The following is a 13455-nucleotide window of genomic DNA, read 5'->3' as shown; positions in this document are numbered from 1 at the left end:
TCTCTCCTCGGCCGATAAACACGCCCCAGTCCTGCCTTCACCACGCCTCCGACACGCCCCCGCCAACTTTGGCTGTTTCCGTGACAGATTGCAGTTGAAGACGCCCAAAATCGGCTTTCGATTATACCGATTTGGGTGACCACAGGAGAAAGACACCCATCTCCCGATTTGGGTTGAAATATGGGCGTCTTTCTCTTTCGAAAATAAGGCGGTTAGTGAGTTGTGTGTGTAAATTCTAATTAGTGCCAATTAATGCTCATTATTGCTTGTTAAGTGCTGATTGTAAGCTCTTCGAGCAGGGACTGTCTTTCCAAGTTAAATTATACAGCGCTGCGTAACCCTAGTAGCGCTTTAGAAATGTTAAGTAGTAGTATTAGTAATATCAGTGCTGATTAGGTTATTATGCCAATTAAGTTACATATAATATTATAGAATCTTCTTGGATTTTGGCACAGATCTCTAGGCACGCTATATAGAATCTGGGGGCATGTGCCCAAATAATCTACTAAGAAGTACCATGCTTTGAAAAATAATGTTTAATATGTTGAATTGTACAATTACAATTACAAATATTTTGCATTAGTAATTGTTTTAAAAATAAGGATTGCTATGTAGAGCAATTTAGGGGCCCCTTTACTAAGCTGTGTAAGCGTCTATGTGCGCCCAATGCATGCCAACATGGAGTTATCGCCTGGCTACTGTGTGGCTCTTGCAGCAATTTCATTTTTGGCGTGCGTCCGATATGAGCGTCTGAAATAATTATTTTTTTGGACGTGTGTATTGGACGCACACCAAGTGGCATTTGATGCACGTAGGTCATTACCGCCCAGTTACTGTGTGAAACTTTACTACTCTTACCACGCTGGCGGTAAGGTCTCAGACCCAAAATGGATGTGCGGCAATTTTCATTTTGCCGCACATCTATTTTCGGCAAAAATTTTAAAAAATGATTCTGTGCACATCCAAAACACGCATCTACACTACCGCAGGCCATTTTTCAGCGCACCTTTGTAAAAGGGCCCCTTAGGGCAGCAGACATTTCCAAATTCATTTTTGTCTAGTGTCTTAGCTAATTGGCTAGTTGATTGACTGTAGTAATGTATATGGGCTTCAATCTTAAATCTTTGTTTCATTTTTAAAAGGGTACATTTACTCCAAATGAATCTTTAGCAATGAAAACATGTTGAAATATATTCATTCTTGTTTCCAATGTCCTGACTATGCATATTAATGTAAAATAACACAACCCACGCTAAATAACATTTATATTTTTCTTCTGTACCTTAAACACATTTGTTTCTATTCATTTTCTTCATTGTTTTTTTCCTTTCTGCTGTCAGATCAGTATCAATTCTGTCGCTATGTGATTGACATGTATGCACAAGGGGATTTTTATTCAGGTATTTTCCAAAATTCTTCCATTCCCTTTTAATAAGGCTTGATCTTTGGAGAGATTCTGCTTGATCATGTACTAATATGTGTGTATGTTTAAGAAAACTGCAATGGAGCTATCATAAAAAAAAGAATTAACATCTTTGGTCTTAATTCTGCAAAATCTGCAGGCGAATTCTCAAATCTTCAGAGATATTCAGTCTGTGGTACTTTCCCCCCCCCCCCCCCCCCCCCCAAGATATGAAAAATATATTGTGCCACGCTCAGGCAATATTTGATTTGGTTGCTGGAGCTTTATTCATAATGATTTCATGTTTATCTCTAAATTTTGTGGAATGAAGACCTACGTCGGGAAAGCTTTTATTTTCTTATTCTATAGTTGCATGAATCATAATTGAGAAAACTGTTGAGCAAATTATAATTTCTAGCGAGGAAAACTCCCTGTCTTCATTTACATATGTTTCTTAGCACACACCTTAAACCTCAGGTGCTGGAGCCTCTCTGTTTCATGACAGGAAAGAATAGCTAATACACATTTTTTGTTATGTAAATCACTTCATTATTTTGGATCTCCTTCTGACATCTGGGGTTTGACACAGATCTAAGGGAGTACATATTCAAAGTACTTGACCAGTTAACTTTTGGAATTAGCCATAGCAAAACAATATAGAAAACTCCCCACTGTTCACTGGTCAGGCAAAATTTAGCCAGATACAGAGGTCCTTTTACTAAGCCGCATAGGCGCACGTGTGCTCAATGCACATCAATTTGGAGTTACCGCCCGGCTGCCGCGTGGCCTGGGGGTAATTTCATTTTGGATGTGTGTCCGCTACGTGCGTCCAAAAAATAATTTTTATTTTCTGACAGACATCAGCTACGCATGTCAATTGGCATTCTACATGTGTAGATCGTTACCACTTAGTTAACGCATAAGACCTTACCGCTAAGTGAACGGGTGGCGGTAAGGTCTCAGACCCGAAATGGATGTGCACCAATTTTTATTTTGTCGTACGTCTATTTTCGGCAAAAATTTTAAAAAGGCATTTTTATTACAGGCGTGCTGAAAAATGGATGTGCGCGTGCCCAAAACCCGCACCTACACTACCGCAGGCCATTTTTCAGCGTACCTTAGTAAAAGCACCCTACAAAGAGGTGGATTTGAAGGCAGTCCTGCAGAACACCAAACTTTAAGGCCCTTTTGCTAAGCTGCAGTAAGCATAAATGTGTACTTACCGTAACAAAAAAGGGAATACCGTGAGGCATGTTCAGATACCCCACGGTAAGTTTTCCATGTGTACACTCTATACATATGCTAAAAAATAAAACTTATTTTTTTGTGTTCGGGTGGGTTGGGACAGAGAGTAGGCATGTTCTGTGCTAATCGGTTAGCTCAGCTACATTGCCGCGTACTGATTAACGCATGGTTAGTGCATGAGTCCTCACCGCATACAAATAGGTGTCAGTAAACTCTTAAGTGCTAATGGGAAACTTAGCGCATGGCCGTTAATGCTGGAAATAGAAAAATCATCCATTTTACCCACGTGGTAAAAATGGCCTTAGCGCAAGGGAAATGACCCATGTAAGCATGCGCTAAGGCCACTTTTTAATCTAGCTTAGTAAAAGGGCCTCAAAGTGAGGTGGACAAATTGATGCACACAAAAGGCTGCCCTAAATTTATCTGGAGAACTTTAAATGGATATGTTCAGAAGAATTATCTGCGTACGTCCTACTCAATAGTGGGTTTAAAGTTATGGGCCTGATACTCAGCTGCTGGTGGGCAGCGGTTTTGCTGTCTGCTGCCAATGTTAAACCTGGATAATCAATGCTAGGCCATTTCTAGTTAACTTTTGGGTGGTTAAAGAAAGGACAGCTATCTATGCGGTCCTATTTGACTGCTAAACTTAGCCAGTTAGGTGCTGAATATCGTTGGATAACTGGATAAGTCGCACGATGTAGCTGGTTATGTGCTAAGCGCTGACTGGCAATATTCAGTGGAGATAACCAGTTATCTTTCATTAAATATTAGCTGTTAGGCACCGATGTGATATTTAACCAGTCAGTGGCCATGTCTGGCCTTTTAAATAGCTTTGAATATCGGGGGGGGGGGGGGGGGGGGGGGGAGGGGAGTGTCTGTATAACTTCATTGCTCACAGCCTCATTAAATATTGGCCTCTTGGAGGGGTAACATTATAAAGCAGTGTCTTGCAGTGTAAAGCATGTTTTGCACATAGAAAATGGCTCTTATAAAATTGTGTGAGTACATACATGCATACAAATTCATGTCCCAACAAGAACATATACTTTTCTGTGACCTGTGCCTAAGCCGAGGTTGAGCTGTGGTGGATGCGTGCATTTTGTAAAACATGTGTTTACATGCATAGAGAACATGCACGCATTTCTACCTGATTCAAAACAACTTCAAATTGTGAGAACATTTGTAGGCTATTGATTATGGTACCAGCCTGTTTTATAAATTCATCCAAGTACCTATAAAATAGTAAATATAATAGGCATGTCTTTGAAAATTTTTATAGGTGCCATGTTGTAAAATTGCTCCTCACCTCCATGTGTGTATAAATGATTTTATATATGAAGTTTATATACTACTTCCCTGGGTCTATAAAAGGAACTACATATGTATTATATTTTCTGCTATACCAGGAACTGATAACTTTAGCATTTTATCTGATTCACAATTAGGTTACAATGCAATGTCTATGTTTATTATCAGTTTTACTTTTTCAGCATTTAGCCAAGTAAGTAGGAAGAGTGATCTTGAGAACATTAGTGACAAACGGGCTGTTTTAGTAAGTCCACTTACCGCAGTAAATTTTTAATCTGCACGTAAAATCCACACACTAAATAATATTTTTATTTTTAGTGCAGAAGGGGTGTGTCAGAGGTGGCAGAGAGTGGGCAACTGGGATTAATATGTTCCCCTAAATCTCATCTGGGTTCATCTGGTTTGAAGATGAGTGGTATTGCATGCAACAGAAACAATGTTAGCTCTAGATAAATTAAGACGGGTAATTATTAAGGTGCATTATAAAAATAACTCATGTTATTTGCCCCTTAACATGCTTTAAATGGCAGTAATGAATATGGTATTACTGTAATGCACATTAGTTTAAATTGTTACAGGATACATAATGATATAAAAAGAATGCAATGCATGTGAAACACTTCATTAATATGTAAATCAAATGATGCTGCTTGTGATGAGCATTGCAAGTTAAGTTATTCCAGGAACTATAACATCATCTGCAAGATGGAGTAATTTTTCCTGCCTGAGAGTTTTGGTTTCCCTAACCCTTGGCCCAATGCTCTTGGGAAGCATTTTAAAGGTGCTAAATCAAACCCTGTTTCCTCTCTCCACCCTGAAGATACTCGCATTGGAAGCAACCCTTCCCCAAACAGCCCCTATTTTCTGTAAAGACTACCCTTGAGTATTCTGAACTTCCCATAGGCCCCCTCTTGGTTTATCTCTCCAAATCCCTGACTTCTAAAGGTTTCAGCAGGGATCCTCAGTCAGTCTTTCCCCTGCCAGCTTCTGGTTCAAAATTGTGCTGGGAACTCCTGGTGGTAGTCATGGTATTACCATTAGGGGGGTCAAGCTGCATTTAAGGACAAAATGTCGACAAGAACACTGCTAGAAGTCGCTAAGTGCTCCCACATTAACACTGTGTTATCCAGTTAGCATGCTTTTGAGACTCAAAATACTCTTCAGCCTCAAATCTTTGAACACTTACCAGAGGCGTAGCCAGACTTCGGCGGGAGGGGGTTCCAGAGCCCGAGATGAGGGGGCACATTTTAGCCCCCCGCGGTGCCGCCGACTCCCCCCCCCCACCGCCACCACCACCACCTTTGATCCCCCCCGCGTCAACCCTTTCGACCCCCCCTTCCCGCCGCTGTCACCATCAGGTACCTTTGCTGGCGGGGGTCCCCAACCCCCACCAGCCGAAGTCTTCTTCTCCGGTGCGGCCACATTGCTGATCTGCAATCAAGGCTTCTGTTTCTGTGAGTCTGATGTCCTGCACGTTATATGTTGTACGGACGTCAGACTCACAGAAACAGAAGCCTTGCTTGCAGATCAGCAACACAGCCGCGCTGGAGAAGGGGACTTCAGCTGGTGGGGGTTGGGGGCCCTCGTCAGTAAAGGTACCCGACGGCGACGGTGGCGGCGGCAGGAGAGGGTTGGCGGGTTGGTGGCAGGGGGGCAGGGCCAAATCTACGGGGGCCCAAGCCCCCGTGGCCCCACATAGCTACGCCACTGACACTTACAGTAGTCTCTGCTATACTGTGTCAGTGAGAGTAATGTCCTTTTACTTTAGAAAAACTATTGCTTAGAAATGCATATGGAAGGAAAAATGGATATTTATGAGGTATACAAGTGTATGTGTCAATGTTTCCTCTGTCATGTCCCTCTCTCTCTTTCTCTTTTTCTCTCTGTCATTCTCTTTCTTTGCTCGACATCTCCACTGTCCTGTGTGTATCCCATGAATGCTTTATATATACTTATTGAACTGGGAGAGAGTTAGATGGCCCATTGCCTAGTCACTTGTCTCTAGGGGTACCCCGCTATATACAAAGCCTCCTATTCTAATAAGTATCCATGGGGCAGAATTAGGCTTTTCCAAGTACAGGCTATGACTGACAAAATTTTAAATGCCAACAGAGGAAGGACAGGAAAATCTCTGATGTTAAGCCTTTTGTTATCTCTTCACAGTCTTGTAGTCACATGAGGCAACTGTATTTCTAAACAATAGTTCTGAATTATCTTACCCCCCCCCCCCCCCCCCCATCAAAAAGTCTCAGAAGCCTGGAGAGGTCGATAAAGACTAGTTAGTAGTGTTGTCTTTATATCTTAGTCTCTTTCTATTTTTCTTATGCTTGAGTGCTGTTTCCTTAGCCCCAAATTATTACTCTCAGATTATCGTTCTCAACATGCCTGCATGCGAAAGATGCTACTGGAAATCACTGGAGAAAAAAAATGTGTACCAGCCCTTTTGATTATAGCTCAGATTTTGGATTCTGATTCTGAATTTCTCTGGACATTCTCATTTCATAACAAAGATGCCATTTTTTGATTTTAAGATCTGGATGTTCTAGATGTTGCTAAAGTGACTCAAGAGGAGGAGGCTTTTGCTTAAGCATCCTGGTGTTCTGTAACTTTGTGCTATTTTGGGGTTGAATTTCTCCTGTAAAGGCTGGATTCAGTAAATGGCTCTGAAAATTTGGCACCGGAAAGATCCATATTAAATTAGTATTCTGTAAAGGGTGCAGAGTACTTTTATAGAATAGGGCTCAGAGTGGATTCCTGTGCCCAACTTCAGGCTCCAGCATTTACGCCTGCTGAAACCTGGTATAAATGCCGGGGCCTAATTTTCATAAGTTCGGCGCACCAATGACAGTATTCTAGAACATCACATCTAACTTCTGGGAATGCCCCCTCACCCGCCCATACCCCCTTTCATAGTCATGCTCCTTTTGAGTAGGACACTAGAAAACTTAGGCGCCGATGTTATAGAATAGCAACTATGGCAAATGTGTGCGGCAATGCAAATTGTTTCCAATTAACTGCAATTACCGATTGTTAATATCTTGTGAATTAATTAATTAAATGTGTGCATGCATTTGCCTTGTACCCTCAGATTTATGCACGTATAGTTTGGTAGCCTCCTATTTCTTCCTCTTCATTGGCATGTTTCATGTTTGGCTGTAATAAACTAAGCATGTTCATTTAGGGGACCATTTATTAAACCAACCTCTCCTCTTCCCCCATACTCTATTTCTGTGGATAACACTCTCATCCTTCCTGTCTCAACCTTGGGGTCATCTTCGACTCCTCCCTCTCCTTCTCTGCACATATTCAGCAGACTGCTAAAACCTGTCGTTTCTTTCTCTATAATATCACCAAAATTCGCCCTTTCCTTTCTGAGCACACTACCAGAACCCTCATCCACACTCTTATCACCTCTGGCTTAGACTATTGCAACTTGCATTTCACAGGTCTCCCACTTAGCCATCTCTCTCCTCTTCAATTTGTTCAAAATTCTGCTGCACGACTAATATTCCACCAATGTCACTATGCTCATATTAGCCCTCTCCTCAAGTCACTTCACTGGCTCCCTATCCATTTCCGCATACAGTTCAAACTCCTCTTATTGACTTATAAGTGCATTCACTCTACAGCTCCTCAGTACCTCTCCACTCTCATCTCTCCCTACACCCAATGCGGTAAAACGGGTCCTGGCACATGGGAAAAACAGCCCCTGCCGCCAGCTCAGGGCCCTTTTTCCCGCAGCTTGGTAAAAGGGCTCTATAGTTTGGTCAAAGATTGCCTTGGTGAAGGCTGAAATGGGCTAGGAAGGAGATGTTAGGAAAGCCTGGGTAATTTACAGTGAAAGCTTATAGCTGGAAAAGCCATTTCTCTTTGATCTGGGAATCCAGAGGAGCAGGAGGAACATGACAAGCCCAATTAAAAAGGGAGCTGTGGCAATAGTATGGGAGAAATCTCTTTTCTTAGTGTTCAGATGGAAGTTCATATACAATTTATTCTCTTGTTAACATGAAGGACAGATGACTTGATTGCAATTACAAATTAGAAGGCTATTTTTGTAAACAGAGTCCCAAGATCGTTTATGTATTATTTTTGTAAACTGTTTTGAAGTCAGACGCTGTTGGTAATGCTTGTCAGCTTTGACCTTTTGCTATCAATAAAACTTAGATGTTAACATAAGTTGATGAGTTGGGCTGTTTTTAATCTATAATTGCTGTAACTTGTTTTCTTGTGATGCTGCCTTGCCTTCTTTCTGCCATTCAAATCATGTCATTACTGCATGCATGCTATCTATGCTTGATGATTATTACCTGCTCTTTCCATGCAATCTGTGCAGAAGTGAATAGCGTTCCCTACAAAGTTTTCTATCCCATGTGCATATTCTTCCAAAAAGTAAAAATGCTGAAAAGGGTCTTTTTCTATCATACAGAGGGCTATATTTTATGGTAACTTCCTAGTGAAAATCCTAGTCTAGACTACATTTAAAGGGGTAATCGCCAACAAATATTAGAAGTGTGAGGGCCTAGTGGAAGGGCCAAACTTTTTTTTAATCTTATTTACTTTCCTCTGCAATTTATGGAATTTCTTTTTTCATTCAGGGCTTTAAAGTTTCTCTTTTTCATTTTTGGGGTCATGCTGTCAGTAGTATACAGTTTTCTCAAATAGTCCATACTCGGAGGGGGAATTCTATAAACGACACTGAAAAATGGGTACTAGAAAAGATCGGTACGAAGTGCTATTCTATACGTGCTGTATACCTTTTATAGAATAGCACTCTGGACTAGATTCCATTTATGGTGCCTGAAAAATTGGTGCTGAAAACATTTTAGCGTAAGCATAGTCTATAAACTGTGCCTAGATTTATGTGTGGTTTATAGAATAAGCCTAAACGGGTTTATAAAATATGCCTAGCGGCCATGCCAGTGCCTAACTCTAGGCTAATCCATTTACTCCCAGCAAAACTTGACGTAAATACCAGCGCCTAAGTTAGGCAAAGAGCAGGTGTATTCTATAACCCTGCGCATAAATTTTTGGAATGCCCACGACCTGCCAATTTCATGCGTATGGCCATGTTCCCTATTTGGCAGTGAACATTAGAATTTACGTTCACCACTTTACAGAATGCGCTTAGCAAGCTGTGCGTGTAAATTCTAATTAATGCCAATTAGTGCTGATAATTGGTTGTTAACATCCAGGTATAACCACTGATTAACTTGTTAACCAATTAGGTTATGCACATTGTTATGGAATATGCTTCAATTTCCACACAATATATAGAATCCAGGGGTTAGTGCCAAATTTCTGGGAATCAGATTTACGCCTGCTAAAAATCTGGTGGCCAACTTGAGTCTGCCAACCCATTATTCTATAATACTGTGCACAACGTTTTGAAATGGCCCTGACCTGCCTATGCTTTTCCTATTGCCACATCCTCTTTTCGGTTGTGTGCTATTAATTTTAGGCATCCAGCATTATAGAATAGTGTGTAGCCAAATGCACACACAAATCTTAATCAGTGCCAATTAACATCAATAATAATTGATGGTTAACAGCTCGTTAGTCAATTAAGTTGTGCGCACATCTCAGGAGCATGCACAAATTTGGGTGCCATATATAGAATTTGCGAGTCTTTCTACAATAATGTTGCACTAATGACAACACAGGAAAAAAGGACATTTCAGATATTTTCCTGTCTTTTGGCTTAAAAATGGCATGAAACAATATCTTCCATACTTTTTCAAATGAATGAACATCTCTTGAAAATACTGGTCTGATTTTTTTTTAAGAGAACCAATTGGGGTTCATCAGAGTATTTGTTATAAATCCCGTATTTAGTGGAATTAATTAACAGCTATCTGGAAAACAACCATGGACACAACTGAGTTTGAAAGTCTCTTATTGTTATTTATATTGCCATGTGCTCCTCAAGCCCCTGGGATCTAGAGTATTGTGGTTATGTGATAGCACTAAGTATTAAAACAGATTCATTATTGTTGCAATTGAAATTCTCATATGCAAATGCTGGCAAACATGCTGCTCCAGTGTGAGAACTGGATAGTCTACTATGGAAATGAAAGTACATGCTTCAGTATTGCCAGCTTCTTGATGGTGTGTACTCCTACTGGCTGAGCCAAAATTCCTTGCATAGAAGGTTCAACAAGGACTCCCAGGCAATAGAAGCCTGACTTCAGGTTGGTAATGGTCACGTCTTCTCTCTCATTGCAAAATGGAGGATGATATCAACAGGTCTTTATCCAGGCAAAGTTATCTAGATAATCTTAATTGGAGATATAGGGGTCCTTTTACAAAGGCATGCTAGTGTTTTTAGTGCATGCATATTCCTATGGGTGTCTCTAGCATTTAGCATGCACTAATCAGCGTGAAGGTAAAACACTAGCGTGCCTTTGTGAAAGGCCCCCTTAGTGCAGTATTTCTCAACTCAGTTCTTGGGATATACCCAGCAAATCAGGTTTTTAGGATATCCACAATGACTATAACAAGGTAGATTTGCATACACTGCCTCCTTGGTATGTAAATTGATGTAATTCATATTCATTGTCGATGTCCTGAAAACCTAACAAGCTGGTTGTGCCCTAAGTACTGGGTTGAGAACCACTAAATGTAGTAGACCATTGGGTTGGTCATGCTGCTCAATATAACTGATAAAAGTTATCCATAAAATCTTAACTAACCAAGGGTCCTGTTTACTAAACCACGCTAGAGGCGTGCTAGTGTTTTCAGCGCACTCTAAACATTAGTGTGCGCTAACCGTGAAGATGCCTAGAATGGTCCTATGGGTGTCTACATGGTTAATGCGTGCTAATTTTTAGCATGTGCTAAAAATGCTAGTGCACTTTAGTAAACAGGGCCCCTAGTAAAGTTTGAATGAACAGTACTGTCTGGGTAAACTCAAATTACACCCTCTCGCTTAGACTATTGCAACTTGCTCCTCACAGGTCTCCCACTTAGCCATCTCTCTCCTCTTCAATTTGTTCAAAATTCTGCTGCATGACTAATATTCTGCCAGTGTCGTTATGCTCATATTAGCCCTCTCCTCAAGTCACTTCACTGGCTTCCTATCCATTTCCGCATACAGTTCTAACTCCTCTTATTGACCTATAAGTGCATTCACTCTGCAGCTCCTCAGTACCTCTCCACTCTCATCTCTCCCTATATTCCTCCCCGGGAACTCCTTTCACTGGGTAAATCTCTCTTATCTGCACCCTTCTCCTCCACCGCTAACTCCAGACTCCGTTCCTTTTATCTTGCTGCACCATATGCCTGGAATAGACTTCCTGAGCCGGTATGTCAAGCTCCATCTCTGGCTGTCTTCAAATCTAAGCTAAAAGCCCACCTTTTTGATGCTGCTTTTAACTCCTAAACCTTATTCACTTGTTCAGAACCCTTATTTCATCATCCTCACTTTAATATTCCCTTATCTGTTTGTCCTGTTTGTCTGTCCTAATTAGATTGTAAGCTCTGTCAAGCAGGGACTGTCTCTTCATGTTCAAGTGTACAGCGCTGCGTACATCTAGTAGCACTATAGAAATGATAAGTAGTAGTGATATGTCCTTAATTAAACCCAAATATTTTACCTGAACAATAATTTATCCATTGTGCAGGTGGAGGGTGGGGGAGGTGCGATGGTTTAAAAATACAAATATTTATCTACGCACTTCCCAAAGTTACTTAGATAAATCTTTTGAAAGTCAGTCACTAGTAGACTAGAAACTTTTCATGACAGCCTTTTCTTCTTTGACCATTAACGCTAACATAGCATGGCAGTTCTGAAAATGTTTGACAGCTTTTAAAATTCTTCATGAGATCAGTGTGTTCTTACTACATTGAAATTTCACTGATCTAACTTGTTAGGAAATTTTTAAAAAGTAGCAAAGAGATTAATAAATGAAATCATTTTTTGCAGTCAGTAGGGAGGTGCATCTGTTACTGCATGTTTCATTCATTAGTCCTTTAAAATTTAGGAGTCCTTTTACAAAGCAGCAGTAGGGCTAATGAGCGAGTAGTGCATGCCAAAATGGCACTACCGCTGGGGTATCACGGGCACCCAGAGGTAATTCTGAAGTTGGTGCATGCTGATTCCCACCATAGAAAATAATTGGTTCCAGAAGTAATCCACTGCATGACTACTGCCCGTGTAGCACGTGAGGTTAATGGCTAGCAGTAAGGGCTCATGCAGTAAATAGCCACGTGCTACTTTTATTTTTAGCGCACGGTCATTTACAGACCTATTAAAAAAGGCCATTATTTCTGGCCATAGTAAAAAAAAAAAATATAGCCCAGAGTGCGCCAAAAACTGTGCCCATACTACTGTAGGCCACGTTTTACCATGACTTTGTAAAAGGACCCCTTAATGCATGCAAAATTGATTTAACACACGTTAACATTTGAATTAATGTATATACAATCTATTTGAAGGCACTTTAAAGCTCTGGTGCTTGTAAACACATTTTTATTCAACCAAATGTTTCAAACAAATCAATAAGATCACCCCAAACTTGAGAAACTTGCCAACAATTCTGAAAAAAAAGAACAAAAAATATTTTATGCACACCCCTAAAACTCAGAAAAAGTAGAAGTGTCAACATCACAAGAAAAGTATGAGCCAGGACAAGGTGAAACTGGTTGTTGAGCACAGACACAATCCCATAATTTTGTAAGGGCAGTTTCCATATTTATCTGGATCAAAATATCTATCTAGCAGTACAAATGAATCGCTATATCCACCAGGAAGAACAGGATATCACTTTGTTGGAACTGGCTGAAAAAAAAGAAAGGACATAAGAGAAGGGAAGGGCCAATGGCCGTCCAATATGTACACAAAGCTCAGAGGTCAATGCCAAGTTTTATTAATCATATACAAAGAACAGATAAAATAGGCTTGACAAAGAACCATGTTTCATCAACACAATGCCTGCAGCAGGAGTCTGTGTATCTATAATTGTACAGAAAATCAAACAAAAAGATAAGAAAATTAAAATGAGGATAGTGTGAATAAAAATCATATTGATAAAAACATATTAGTAAATCATAAATGTGTATGTAGCTTATAAGAACAGGACATATTGCAAAGAACAACAGTGAGACCTCATGTAGAATGTTGTGTGCAATTCTAGAGCTGGACCTTCAAAAAATAGGTCCAGAAGGTGGCTACTAAAATGGACAGTAGTCTTTGTCATAAATCATATGGGGACAGACTTAAAGATCTCAGATATACACTTTGGAAGAAAAGCGGGAGAGGGGAGATATATTAGAGATATTTATTTACCTATGTGGCATACATGCACAGGAGGGGAGTCTCTTCAGTTGAAAGGAAGCTCTGGAACAAGAGAGCATATAATGAACATGAAAGGAATAGACTCAGAAGTAACCTGAGAAAATAATTCTTCACGGAAAGGGTGGCAAATTTGTGGAACAGCCTCCCGGTGGAAGAGGTGGAGATAAAAACAGTATCTGAATCAAAGAGAACTTGGGACAAGTACTAA

General features: G+C 40.4%; 1 protein-coding gene across 1 annotated transcript in view; it reads left to right on the top strand.

The window, feature by feature from the left end:
• The window catches only part of LOC115464762 (triadin-like), a 248485-nt gene that overhangs the window by 42926 nt on the left and 192104 nt on the right, over positions 1-13455 (top strand). Inside the window, exon 13 of the mRNA XM_030195115.1 lies at positions 1341-1400. Coding sequence (XP_030050975.1) covers positions 1341-1400 — 60 coding nt within the window. The remainder of the gene's footprint in view (positions 1-1340; positions 1401-13455) is intronic.

The sequence above is a fragment of the Microcaecilia unicolor genome, chromosome 3 (genome assembly GCF_901765095.1).
Source record: "Microcaecilia unicolor chromosome 3, aMicUni1.1, whole genome shotgun sequence".
NCBI classification, from domain to species: domain Eukaryota; kingdom Metazoa; phylum Chordata; class Amphibia; order Gymnophiona; family Siphonopidae; genus Microcaecilia; species Microcaecilia unicolor.
Note: the sequence above shows the minus strand (reverse complement) of the source record. Positions and strands in the feature narration are given on the sequence as shown.